We start from the raw sequence: 14,880 nt of genomic DNA, 5'->3' as shown, positions 1-14,880 counted from the left end.
GGCAGAGAGAGAGCGGGAGACACAGATTCCGAAGCAGGCTCCAAGCTCTGAGCTGTCAACATGGAGCCCGACATGGGGCTTGAACTCATGAATCTTGAGATCATGACCTGAGCTGAAGTCAGACGCTTAATTGACTGAGCCACCCAGGCACCCCCAATGTTGCTGTTGTTTTTAAATACAGTCTCATGAGTTTTGTATTTTGTTTTAACTGTTTTTCCTATTTCCATTTAATGTATTCAATTGGCATTAGTTGAGTTTAAATCCATCATATTGTTTTATTTCTAAAAGTGTTATTCTTTTTTCATTTATTAATTGTCCTCCTTTCTTTTGGATTGATCATGCATATTTTTTACTTTTATACTGTTTTTTTTTTTTTCCTTCAGTTAGCTTCTTAAAAATGGATTCTTATAGTGGTCACTGTCATTTCACTGTGCACTCCTGTTCTGTTATAGTTGATCTTAGGTTAGTATACTTCCAGAGTAATGTAAGAACCAACTTTCTAACTGCATTTACTTTGTCTTACCCTTCTAGTGTCTTTCTGTGTTTTTATTGTATACTTTTACTTCCTGTCTTATTTTTTGTATACTCCTTATGCAGGAGGGGTTTACTAAAGCTGCTTTTGTCTGAGTTGGTACCTTTTATCACTGTAATAGTTTTATATTATTAGGTAATAAATTGCTGTGATCTTAACAGCTTAAAACAATATCCATTTATTGCGTCACAGTTCTGAGGTTTGACGTCTGGATCAGCTTGGTGCTCAACTTTAAGGTCTCACAGAGCCAAAATCAAGGTGTAAGCAGGGCCGGGCTCTAATCAAAAGGCTTTGAGGAAGAATACACATCTGAGCACATTCAGGATGTTGGCAGAATTCAGTTTCTTATGGTTTTAGGATTGAGATCCGTATTTTCTTGGTGGCTATCAGCAAGGGAACATCCTCAGCTTTTAGAAGCTGCTCACCCATCCTTGCACACGACCATTTCCATCTTAAAAGCCAGTATTGGCACGTTGAGTTTTTTCATGCTTTGACACAAACACAGAGGAAAAGACACACACAGAGAAAGTAATATGAAGATTGGCAGAGATTGGAACGCTGAGGCTACAAACCATAGAATGGTGATAACCACCATAAGCTGAAAGAAGCAAGGAACACATTTGTAGATGATGTTTGGAGCTTCTGCAGAGAGTATAGCCCTGCTGACACCTTGATTGCAACCTGGTGAATACTGTTTCAGACTCTGGCCTCCAGAGCTGTTAGAGAATAAATTTCTGTTGCTTTAAGCCACTCAGGTTCTGGTGGTTTGTTACAGCAGCACCGGAAACCAATACAGAGTGGAATTCCCAGGTTAAGTGGTAACTCCACGCTTAATGTTTTGAAGAACCCCCAAACTGTTTCCCAAAGTGGCTGCCCCATTTTAAATTCCCATCAGCACTGTATAAGAGCTCTCATTTCTACAGATCCTTATCAATACCTGTTATTGTCGATCTCTGAGTATAGCTGTCTCAGTGGTGTGGTGTCTCATGCTTTTGATTCCATTTCCCTAATGACTGATGATATTCAACATTTTTTTATATGCTTATTGGTCATTTGTAAATCTTTGCAGAAATGTCTGATCAAAACCTTTGCCCATTTGTCAGTTGGGTTATTTGTCTTTTTATTGTTGAAATGTAAGAGTTGTAAACTTTTATAGTTCTGAGTTCTTACATTAGGTCTATGGTCCATTTTAGTTCATTTTTGTATGTGGTGTGTGGTTCGGGCACAATCACTTTTGGAATATTCTCAGCCATTACCTCCTTAAATACTGCTTCTGTTCATTTCTCTGTCCTCTCAATTCAGTTGCATGCATACTAGATGTTTTGACTGTGACTCATCTATCTTTTATGATCTTTTCTGTTGCTTCTTCTATGTTTTCAATTCATGCTTCAGTTTGGATAGTTTCTGTCAATCTGTCTGTCTTCTGTTTACTTAACCAATTTTTAACTCAAGGTGATTATATTTTTCAGTTACAGAATGTCTGATTCTCTTTTTGTTTTTATTACTGCAATTCTTTGAAATTCTCTTTTCTACCCATTTTGTACTTCTTTTTCTCTATTTTATTTAACTTAATTATAATAGTTATCTTAAAGTCCCCCTCTGTTAATTCTAATATTTGGAGCAGTTTTTGCTGTTTATAGATTTACCTATTTATTGTCTCTTTACTTTAGAACCTGTGGATTTTTTTTAAAAATCTAGATTTTGGTTTTGGCAGTTTAGTAATAACAATGAAGCTGTTACAAGAAGGGAAAAGTAGGGGCGGGCACTGGCCCTTTTGTTTCCTGGGTCAACTGGAAAGAAGTAGTTATTCTTCTGGAACTGCCTATATAATGTATGATTGATATATATATATATATATATATATATATATATATATATATATATATATATATGTGATCCACGATAGTAAACCGCAATAGCATTAAAAAAGTAAGAAGAGATCAATATGATGTAAATGATTAGTGCAGTGCTGGCCATATAAGTACCATATTTACTAATTTAATTTGTAAATGCTGTGTAGAGATAGGGACTGAGCTAAATATATTTGGAGACTGATAATCATCTTGATCTTGTGGCTTAGTAAGTATGATTAAGATCTTTGCTGTTTAGCATAAAGCATTTATTAGTGTTAATGATCTCATAAACTTTGTAAATTATTTCTCTGTTTTTTGGCATTGATATATAATTAGCTAGGGATAGTTTAAGTATGTGAATTGGTGAGTAGCTTTTAGTTTAATCCCTTAATTAAAATATCATTTCCTGTACATTATTTTTGTAATAAAGATATTGTGAGTTTAGTAAATATTTGAGAATTTTTTTCTCTTAACGATAAGATAGTAACAAGTAAAAGTAAATGTTTGTGTTTGCTGTGTTGATTTGAATGGATTCTCAAAGTTGATTGTGATTATGATGATAATTCTATAATCAAATTTTATTTTCTTAAATCTTGTGTGCAGTTTACTTTTCTCCTAACTTTTTGGAGTGTTTTCTTTTTTTAAGGACACGGCTTGATGAATTGAGGATGTTTCTAGAGAATGAGACCTGGGAGCTTTGTCCCGTTAAGTCAAATTTCAGCATTTTGCAACTTCACGTAAGTGTTTCTTAGGAACAAATAAATCTGTCTTTTATTTAGTCATCTTTTTTAAAAAACCCAGATATTAAAAAATCATTCATAAAATCATTATAGTGTCTTCCTTCCTTCCTTAATAGTGATTAATAGCAAACCTCTTTTGTAAGAGTGATCCTTTTATAGATGTCAAAATCTGTCTCTTTTTACAAATTCTGTTTATGCACTTCAGGAAAGCTCTTTTGCCTAATCTTTTTCTTTTGATTTCAGAAGAAGATCTAATAATGATTTATTTAAATTTTGCAGAAAATTAATCAGCTGTATTTTGATGGTCTTTAATGAAAAAGCTTATATTTACAGAATATTTGTAATTTCTTTTTTTTTTTTTTAATTTTAAAATTTTATTTTAGACAGAGAGCTCAGAGAGTATGCAGGTGGGGGAGAGGATTAAAGAGAAAGAGAGAAAGAGGGAGGGAGAGAGAATCCCAAACAGGCTCCACCAGTGCAGAGACTGACATGGGGCTCGATCTCATGATGCTGGGATCATGACCTGAGCCAAAATCAAGAGTTGGATGCTCAACCTACTGACCCACCCAAGCATCCTTGTTTGTCGTTTCCTAAAGGGACTAATAGATTCCTAATTTATGTTGCAACTCGTAAATGTGCCTTGTAGTGAGACAATTCCTCAGAAATAAAAGAGGTACTTATAAAAAATACTCTTAATTAATTTTTATTAGTTAATTTATTCCTTGCATCTTTATAGAATATATGATCTATGAAAATATTAATTGAGTTGTTTTCTAAGCCTTGGTTGAAACACACTTGTAGATAAATACTCCTTGTGTGATAGATGATGATCTACAAATACCAAATGTCAAAACACAATATATAATTAGATCCCTGCATTAAAGATCCAGTATGTTTAGCTTTTGCCCTTGGAAGGAATGGCATTCTAGAAGCAACTTTTGTATTCTGGATAAATGTAAAGAATACATGATTAGAAGTTTTATGTAAGGATAGTCTTTATGGTTTTTTAAGAACTAACTCCTTATTCAGTTCTGTCATATTGCCTTCCTAGTGTGGAAATATTAAATACAATGAAATGTGTTGATTAATAAATGCTTGAAAGACAGCAAAATTAACATTGATTTTAACATTATTTTAAAAATCTTAATATGATTCCTTAACATTATTTAGAATTCTAGCATTGATTTTTAGAATCCCTACTTAAATAATTTTGTTTGAATTTGTATTTAACTATCAAATTATGTTTGTGTATATAAGCACATGTACTTGTGTAAATATAAAACAATTTTTTTACAAGATACATTTGAAATATTTCTATCCAATTGAACATTATCTCCTTTAAAGTAGTTACCTTGAATTTTCAGTTTTGCAAGGTGGATACAGATCTACTGTACAAGATTTTGCCTATAGTTAAAAGTACTGTTATTATGCACTTAAAGTTTTCTTAAGACAGTAGTTCTAGGGGTGTCTGGCTGGCTCAGTTGGTGAAGTATGCAACTCTTGATTTCAGGGTTGTGGGTTCAAATCCCATGTTGGGTGTGGAGATTAATACTTAAAATCTTTAAAAAAAGAGAGAGTAGAGCTCATGTTAAGGGTTCTAACAACTATTTTAAAAAGTAGTTACTTTAAAAACTATTCACAAATGAGATCGTGTTCACTTGACACATGTACTATAGATTTGGTTTAAAAAATCATCTCATTAATTTAGCGTCTTCCCTTGTTTAGAATGATAAAAATAATGGCATTGTTTTTAAGCATTATTATGAATTTGATTTAATGTGTAGTTGCAATTTAAAAAGAAAATAAACACATCATTTGAAATTTAACAAGCCTATGTAATTTTTAAGAATATTATCTTTGAATATGAAAAATGTGAAATTTAGTATTAATATTAAAAATATTAAAAACATTACCAAATTGCAAAATTACCAAATTTTTGTGAAAAATCATCAAATCAAGAGATTTGGAATTCAAATAAACTTTGAAGATTATTCCATCTTTTCCACTAATAAGCAATGTGATCTTGAACTCAGCACTGAATCCCTCTGGACTACCTCAGTTTCCTCTTATGGGAAATGCATGATTTGTGCTGGGTGCTACAACTCTTTAGCATTAGCATTGTGGTTCTCTTACTGTAGATTGACTCTCTCATTTTATAGGTGAGGAAATTGAGGCACAGAGAAGCCAGGTGACATTCCCAACATATGTAAGAAGTTAATGGAATATAATTGATTAATGGCAAGCTTTAGGTCTAGAAGATGTTATCATTTGACCTCAGTATGTGTGTTTGTGTTATCTGCTTCTAGATATATGAAGAAAAATAAATGCAAGTTTATAGAATGAAAGTTTTTAAGTTCTTCAGTGCAATATAACAAAGAAAGATTTTGATGTATTTTTGTAGAATATCTCAAATGGTGTAAACATATAAGTATACAAGGTGTCTGACCTAACAATTTTTATTGTGGCCTTTTTATTGATTAAAACCATATTCTGCTAGGTCTTTGGTGCTATGTGAAATTTTTTAGAATTATTCAAATTCAAGTTGTTTTCAAAAACTTTCTGTGCAGTTCCATAAAGTAAGCCAAAAGTAGCTTGATTTAGGTAATGCTTTTAAAGTGATATCAGCACCTGAGTTGTCTTTAGGGAAAACTTTGAGCATATATTTTCAAGTTTGTGTTTTCAGACAACTTTGAAGATTTAAAAGTGAATAACCTGAAGAATCAGGTTTAATTTTTTTTTTCTCTAACTCTGCATGTACATTGATGGAATATATTATGTACTTGAATTTTATTGTTGTTGCTAAAAGATATCTGACTCATTTTTTTTAATGTCTAGGAATTTAAATTCATGGAACAGTCTCGTTCCCCATCAGTTTCACCTAGTAAGCAGCCAGCCTCAACTTCTTCAAAAACAGTGACCTTGTTTGAGCAGTACTGTAGTGATGGGAATCCATTTGAAATTCAGGCCAACCATAAAGATGAAGAAACAGAAGATGTCCTGGCTTCTAATGGGGTATGTAGTGTTTTTAAAACCTATTGTGGAATGTAAGTGAGATTTTCTTATTGAAAAGTGTTCTCTACCCAAGGAGCAAGGTGATTGGCCAGACCCATTTATCCATTCACCACCCATCTTCCTACCTATATGCTTATATACCTGCGATAACACTTGTACAGTAATGGCTTTATAGTATGCTCTGTTGAAAATGTCCTTTTGAAGAATACATTTTGCCTTTATGTTTATTTTGTGCTCTTATTAGATTTCTGTATGTTCTTACTAGATTACTGAATCAGGTAGGGGTAGTTTCTTCACTGCATATTTATGTGATTTGTTGGATAGATGGATGAGGGAATAGATCATCTGCACTTACTTCTCATCCTCTCTCTTGGGCACCTGAATGATTTTGTCCATGTTCCTTTATTTGAGAGAGTAATGTCTTGCTTGGTTACCTGGCCGGGATGTTTAGAAGTACAATGTTTTAACACTTTGAACAGCTCAAAAAACATAATATAAACCAGAGTTTGTGTGAGTTAATGGAAAGGATTTGAAGGCAGTTGGAATGAATATCACCTTTATTATTTATTAGATGTGTGTTCCTTGGCAACTTATTTTAACTTTGTGATCCTCCGTTTCCCTATATTTACAGTGAGGGAATGCTTACTTCACAGTTACCTGTGTTTATACAGTTTTTAATTTGGATGGGTTCTTCTCATCTTCATCACTTCCAGACGGACCCTGTATGATTTTTATTTTAGATTTAATGAAGCCGAAGTGAAACTGTTCAGATTTGACAAAAATCTGTTGAAATTGTGTGTGTATTTTAGTTTTGGCATTTTTATTTTTTGTTTAGTGAAGATATAATTTAAAAAAACATTGCCATGAAAGTATACCATTTGTTATGTTTTATCATAAAGTAGAAATTATTTCATAGGAAGCCGTACTTACATTTGTAATTTAGTAATTCTGGGTGACACTTTGCCTCTATAAAGCAGACTAAACTGAGAGGAATTAAAAGTCTTTTCAACATTTTGAAATAATATATCCACCTGTACTGATGATTTGTTAATTGAATCTCACATAGCATTTGATTCTCATTATTCGTGTCAATTGTGGTCTATAAAGTCCCTCTGAACGCTGAATTAGTAAATACAGAACCATTGTTCCTAGGTGAAATACGGGATTCAGTTCCTGTGAGCCTTTGGTCACATTTTCATCAACCGATCAATGTATAACCTTGTTTTATGTATGTTTTTGCTTAAAGACATCTAAGTTAATATAAAATGTTGGTCTATTAACGTTGAACTCACAGCCAGCAGCACTATAATTCCTGCCTGAACGAAGCTTATCTAACACATGTATTTTTACTATAAGATATACTACAGTCTTGTGCTCAGGAGCACTAGACAAAACTTTAGTCCTACACTTAGGAGCCATTCTAAACAGTGAAATCACCAGCAAAAAGCACAGATATTTTTTTAATGTGGCACTAAATAGACAGTGAAATGGACATTGTTTAAGTAAGAGAGATGAAGGGATGCCTGGGTGGCTCAGTCGGTTGATCATCTGACTCCTGATTTCGTCTCAAGCCATGATCCCAGAGTCATGGGATTGAGCCCCGCATTGGGTGCCATGCTGAGCATGGAGCCTGCTTAGAATTCTCTCTCTCTCTCTCTCTCTCTCTCTCTCTCTCTCTCTCTCTCTCTCTCTCCCCCTCTGGTCCCTCTCCCCTGCTCGTGTTCTCTCTCTCTCTCTCTCTCTCTCTCTCAAGTAAATTTAAAGGGACGCCTAGATGGTTCAATCGGTTGAGTGTCTGACTTCGGCTCAGCTCATGATCTCGCGGTTCATAAGTTCGGGCCCTGTGTCTGGCTCTGTGCTGACAGCTCAGAGCCTGGAGCCTGCTTTGAATTCTGTCTCCCTCTCTCTCTGTCCCTCCCCTGCTCACACTCTGTCTCAAAAATAAACATTAAAAATTTTTTTTAATAAATTTTAAAATAAAATAAATACAATTTCTAAAAAAAAGAAAGTAAGATAGATGAGGCAAAAAGGTAGAGCATTACTTTGTTTGCCTTCAGCTAGGAATGTGCATTTTGGGTAACTCAAAAGTTTCTGCATACTCTATGCATATCCATGGTTGACAGTGAAGGTGTCGTGAATGTTGGGGTTACAAATAAAGTTTAGCAAGTAGGGAAGTTTGCAAACACAGAATCCTTAAAAATGAGGATCTCTTGTACTGTGGAATCATGAAGCTCTGTTGTTATAACCAGAATGTCCTGGTGTGTGTGAATTACCTTTCTGAATGTTATCACGATCACATTGTATACAAGTGGGTAAGAATGCCTATAGAATTCTTGTTTGCTGTTATTAATATGTGATCTAATCTTTCTAGGTACCACATAAGTTCTTGAGAGTTAAGGTCGAGATCTTACTATGGCCTGTCCCACTGCTTTCGACTTTCAAAAAAATGTGTTGAATTAGGGGACCAATTTCTTTCCATGTTGTCTTTATACTGGTCTCCTCAACTGGAATATGGGGATAAAACTTTGTCATAGAATTGTTTTGAAGATTCAGTGAGAAAATTCATGAAAACACTTAGCACTTAACACTGAAGAAATGTTAGCCATTATTTAATCATACTAACTTAAAATATTAAGCGATAATGCTATTGCTGCAACTGCTTTCTTTCCTGAGTCTGGACTCCACTGTCCTCTCCCATGCTGGCACTGGGCCATGGTGCCATAAAGATGATGAAAAGGTTAGATAGGCACCCTTCCTCTCAAGAGGAAATCCACCATTTTTGCCCTTGCTCTCATTAGTCCCATGGTACTAAGCATAATTTTCTAAGCCACCCTTGGAATTAAATCTCCTCATAATAAATTAGAACATTAGCATGTGTGCTGTAAGAGTTTATTACGCTGAATTAACACTTCCAGAGTGCCAGAATTGTACACTCAACCTCTTTATAATGAATTAGCAAAATGGAAGTATCATGAAATGACTTGGAGGAAGAGATGAGATTTTTTTGTTTTTAGTCAAATATACACTCTTTTCCTCTCCTGAGAGCTATCAGGATTCTTGTTTTTGTTTGTTTGTTTTCTTTATGTGGAGATTTGATTTTTTAGGAGACATTTAGAAACTTTTGTAGGTATAATGTTTGTATCTTATTTTCCTTTTTTTCTTTTGAGCTGGTTAAGGTGGATGATGGAGAAAATGGAAATGATTACTATGGTTCTTGATGGCAAAATTAAAAATGAATTACTAAGAACTTTCTTCCATAAACTACTTCTTAAAAATTGGATACTTTTGTTGTGTTGAAAGATTCCAAGAAAGGTTGGCTGTTCATACCCATTGTTGAATATACTGTGTTTTCTTCAGTATGAATCTGATGAACAAGAAAAAAGTGCCTATCAGGAGTATGACAGTGACAGTGATGTTCCTGAGGAGCTAAAACGAGATTATGTGGATGAACAGACAGGTGATGCACCTGTGAAAAGGTAATTGTTCTTAGATTGTATGCTTTTCTATGTTGTGCTTTTAAATACAGTATTTCCTTTAAGGGTTAAGAAAAAACAAAAAACAAAAATTAAATATTTCTGTAGGTTATGATGTCATGTGACAAGTTGATATGTTTTTAAATGATTCCTGCAAGGTTAAAAAAATAGTTTTTATTTTTTATATTGGGCATAATCAAAGGGCTCTTAATTTAGAGAGCAGTGGTTTTTGCAGAAAAACAAACTTTTGATTTATAAAATCAGAGCTGTCTTTGGAGGCAGTTCCTGCTTCACATAAGTTAAAAAAACCTCAAGGAGGAAGGGCACCTGGGTAGCTCAGTCAGTTAAGCATCTGACTTTGGCTCAGGTCATGATGCCGTGGTTTGTGAGTTTGAGCCCCGCATTGGGCTCTGTGCTGACAGCTCAGAGCTTGGAGCCTGCTTCAGATTCTGTGTCTCCCTCTCTCTCTGCCCCTCCCCCGCTCATGCTCGCTCGCGCGCGCGTGCTCTCTCTCTCTCGCTCTCTCTCAAAAATAAACATTAAAAAAAAGGAAAAAAAAAACTCAAGGAGGAAAGTAGTCATTTGTTCTGTATGTGGAGTTTCTGCCTCAATCTAGTAAATGCAGAGAGTCTCCACTCATTTTTCCGATGTCAATTACATTTACAAATATATTTGGGCCTTCTGTTAAGGTTCCTTCATTGTTTTGTTTCTATGATAAACTGTCCTGTTCAAAAACTATGATAATTACATAAGAATTTTTTGTCACCTTCTCCCACTTAAATGGGCTGATTCTTAGATGTGAGTGAGTTAATTTCATGACTGAGCATCAGACATTTAGTGACTGCAAATATACTTTATTCTTAATGATAGATTTAAGTACATTCTGCCCTACTTTTTACCCCCAAAGTACCTAGTTAGTACCTATTTAATTTGAAACCCTAATCAATATAATTTCTCTCCTCAAAAATGATCTATTTGTGTGGTAATGGATATTTTAATGTCAAAAATTGTTTCCATTTTTTTTCACATATATATGATGTTTAAATATCTCCCATCTATGATCTGTTATGAACCAAGTAGAATTGTGTTGTTGGACTTCTTCACTGGATATTTCGAGTATATTTTGGCTACAAGGAAAGCTCTAATTGAAATGAACATGTAAGATAGTGTCTGCCAGTATATGTGTGTATATACTTGCATTTTTTTGTAGGGTTATGCAGTTACCCACCTAACTTACCACTAAGAAGTATGAATAATGTGAACTACAACCTGCATTCAATCAATTACTACCAATTCCAACCTCAAAGTGTCTCTAGAATTTATCAAAATGTCTTGTATTTCACTGATATCATCGAAATTCATGCAAAAATCATCTCTGTGCCAGATCATTGGATCAGCCCCCTTACCTTGGCTACCTGTGTCTAGTTTTACCCCCTCCTAATCCATTCTTGGATACAAATGTAGATTTTTTTTTTCTTAATCTAAAAATTTGATCATGTCATTTTTCTGCTTAAGATTTGTATTCAGGTTAAGGTTCATACTCTTTAGATGTGATTGCCTTCAGTGACCTGGCCTTTACCTTTCTTCTTACCACTTTTCCCTCAGCCCACGCATTCTCCATGCTGGCATTGTGAACTCTTTATGCTTCTCTGAGCACACTCTCTTCTTTTACCTCTGTGTCCCCTTTTTTTCTGTACTTATCACATAAGTTCTACTTTTTCTTTGAACCTAGTGTCATACCTAACCCAAGACTCTGTCATTATACCTTATGTTTTAGATATTAGGTTTAGATTCTATGTTTTCATATTTATAAGTCTGAAATCAGGATGTTTGGTACATTTGATACAGAATTTCCCTGAAACATCTATTTTTTTTTTTTTAACGTTTATTTATTTTTGAGACAGAGAGAGACAGAGCATGAACAGGGGAGGGGCAGAGAGAGAGGGAGACACAGAATCTGAAACAGGCTCCAGGCTCCGAGCTGTCAGCACAGAGCCCGACACGGGGCTCGAACTCACGGAGTGTGAGATCATGACCTCAGCTGAAGTCGGACGCTTAACCAACCAAGCCACCCAGGCACCCCGAAACATCTATTTTTTAAAGTAACATAGCTTTTTTTAAAGTGGTTAATTAATGTCTTTGAATCAAAGAAATAGAGTATAGTACTTTAGTTCTCTGTTTATGAATTACTCTTCTCCTCTAGACTGTAAACTTTGTAAGGACAGGAGATAATCTTTATATCCCTACCTGATACATGGTAACATTTTTCATAACTAATTAGGAATGGAGGATAGATCCTAATCTCAATAACTTACTGATTTACTAGTTGACAACCCTAATTGCAACTCTGTTTTGTTTTTCCATATTAAGCGTTTCTAGGGAAACTTTAAAAAGCAGGAAGAAATCAGATTACAGTCTAAATAAAGTGAATGCACCCATCTTAACAAATACAACACTGAATGTAATAAGACTTGTTGGTAAGTAGCTACACCTTTAAAAAAAAACATTGTTAGTTAAATTAGTCTACTTTTGTTACTTTTATTGGGGTTTTCATTGTACACTTCAATGCTTACCACAAGGAAGGTTTTAAGACTGTTAGAGGTCAATGCTTTCTCATCATAATTGTTTCAAATAGTATAATACTAATATTAATGTCAGTTTTTCTTTTTCAGTTAACTACTTTGTATTTGTGTCTTCTACTTTTTCTAAAATATTCCAGTTATTTGGTATGTAATGAAAAATTCTCTATGTGAATTAGAGGTGTGTGTAGGATGATGATAGTACCCATTTCACATTTACACTATGTTGTGCTTAGTTCATTGATCTTCACAATCTTCCTGTCACACAGACAGAGTGAAGAGTGATTCTCTGGCATTTTCAGACACAAGAGCTAAATGTTCACACCATAGAAAGAGTTATTCTTATTACAGATAAGACCTTTATTGATGATTTTGTAGAAAGCAAATAACGTGAAGAAATGTCATTTAAAATACTTCGGTTTGAAGATGATGTGGAATTTTTAACATTCAACATTTCAACATTTTATATGCCATCCTAACCTTTATGTCTCACAAATAAGTCTGTACATTTGACATATAAGTTATAGAGATGTCTTCTCAAATTAATTAAGTTATCTATACCAGTCAGGAATTTTAATGGTGTTCTAGAACAACAACAACAACAACAACAACAACAACAACAACAAACCCTCTGTATTCTATATGGAGATGATAATATCCTGCTGCCTAGTTTGATTACTCTTGACTCTGATAAAATGGTCTGTATTCTTGAAGATAATTTCTAAATTTCATTAATGAATAGGGCAAAGTAGACAAAATGTTTCTTAGAAGTCCCATTTCCTTTACGAAAAATAGTGGAAAAGTAATAATGAATTGAGAGGAAAAGAAAAATTTGTATATTTTTATGACACACCAAAAAATGACCAGATTCTAAAGTGGTTTTTGGCTGATTATTGCCAGGGTAATTAGCCTTTCTTCTTTATCCAAGAGAGCTAACTGAACATAGCATTATGAGTTCCTGTCTAGAATTTATAGAACCAGAACTGGAAGGGTTCTGAGAGGTCATCTATCTGGTATAAATTCCTATAAAACTAGGATTTCTTTCTTTAATGCCCCTAATTTGTGGTGGTCACCTAGCTTTTGTTTCATGTCTCACAGTGAGTGACTGTACGTCTTATTTTGCAAGACTACTCATTCAACTATTAGACTGATTTAATTGGTAGAAATCTCTTCCTTGTGATAAATCAAAATTTCTTTTTCTCTGTAATTTTATCTGTTGGTCTTAGTTATGCCTTTAAAAGTAAAAAGAGTAAGTCTATACTTTTTTCTCCTATTCTTCCCTGTGATCACTTTTCAGGTCTGGGTGGTAGTTATACTGTCCTTCCTTTCTGTATGCTCCACCAGTTCTTTCTTTAGGGTCAGTGTGCTCATTTCCCTTATGTAGTTCCCACTGACAAATATTCCAAAATCCTTGTCATCCTCCTCAGCTTTCTGGACTCACTGTAGTTTCTGGTGTCTGAACACACTGCTTGAGAGATGTAGTTTAATGAAGTCATCTTTTGCCTGGTTGTGTTGAAGGAACAAATCACCCTAACACATCAGTGGCTTTCAGCCACAAAAGTTTACATGATGTGTATTGGCTCCTGATCACCTTCGATCTGTTTCATGTGTCATTCTGAGATTCACGCTGAGAGAATAGTACCAATTTGGAACATGGGGAAAAGAGCAGGAGTCAGTCCATGTTATGACCCTTAAGGCTTCCACCCTGCTGTGGCACACTGACTTCCTGCGACATATGTCACTGGCCATGGCAAGTCAGGCTTGACTATTGGAGAGAGAGGTACACTTGTGCCCAGGAAGGCACTACAGGTTCAGAGCAGTAGAGGAGGATGCATAATCTTCTTACAGGGAAGGGGAGTGGGTTGGGATAAATGGGGAAAATAATACAATCACTCCCATTTAGTGATAGTTTATATTTTTAACCTCACCTAGTTCAAAAAGAACTAGAGGTTATCAACTACTTTTACTCTAAAAGACATATATTTAGTAGAAGTAAATCAAATATAAGGCTAAAACAAAATTGAGGAGGGGGGCAAATCATGTTTCATTCAGTTAAATGCAGACAACAGATGCAAATCTTCACTTCTTAGCAGACATAAGGAAATGAAAAACTGCATTCTGCAATTCTCATTATGTAAGAAATGGATAGAAATGTGCTATTGGTGCTAAATTCAGAAGTCAGTAACAACAAATTCTTATAGAAGGATTACTGATTGACATAGTGGACATTGTTTTCTAATAGTGGATTTAAGAAATGGGGGGAAAGTTGTGTTCTAACGGGCTTTTGGTATGTCAACCCTATAAAGCAGACAGTCCTGAATAAAACCTTACTCAGTGAAGAGAATCTGACGATTGTAATTTCAGCCTTCACCACCACCAGATCTTTTACTAGAATTGCAATTAGTAAACAATGCCTAGTATGCTATTTTAACTCTCACATCTTCCCATTTAGGGCTGGGATTAGGTGCTTCCATTATTCCCTCCCATAGATTTTTATGCCTACCGCTTTCTCTCCCTGGGATGTCTTTATCTTCAGTTTGTACATATTCATAAAATAGAACTTTAAGAGAACCACTCACTAAGGGGTCTCCAACCAGTAAATGCTATAGAGGTGCTTGAAGATAATAAACCCGCAAAGGTAATGTCTCTTCTTACAAAGCCAGAAGTACAGTTGTGTAAATAAGGTTGATT

The 14,880-nt window shown here is 34.7% G+C and overlaps 1 protein-coding gene across 3 annotated transcripts in view; it reads left to right on the top strand.

The window, feature by feature from the left end:
- VPS50 (VPS50 subunit of EARP/GARPII complex) overlaps window positions 1-14,880 on the top strand; it is a 133,372-nt gene that overhangs the window by 83,736 nt on the left and 34,756 nt on the right. For all 3 annotated transcript variants that reach the window (XM_058725087.1, XM_058725086.1, XM_058725085.1), the window contains 4 exons: window positions 3,032-3,122; window positions 5,961-6,137; window positions 9,495-9,613; window positions 11,981-12,087. In XM_058725087.1, coding sequence (XP_058581070.1) covers window positions 3,032-3,122; window positions 5,961-6,137; window positions 9,495-9,613; window positions 11,981-12,087 — 494 coding nt within the window. The remainder of the gene's footprint in view (window positions 1-3,031; window positions 3,123-5,960; window positions 6,138-9,494; window positions 9,614-11,980; window positions 12,088-14,880) is intronic.

Source organism: Neofelis nebulosa, chromosome 4 (genome assembly GCF_028018385.1).
Source record: "Neofelis nebulosa isolate mNeoNeb1 chromosome 4, mNeoNeb1.pri, whole genome shotgun sequence".
Taxonomy (NCBI): domain Eukaryota; kingdom Metazoa; phylum Chordata; class Mammalia; order Carnivora; family Felidae; genus Neofelis; species Neofelis nebulosa.
This window is presented reverse-complemented; position numbering and strand designations above follow the sequence as displayed.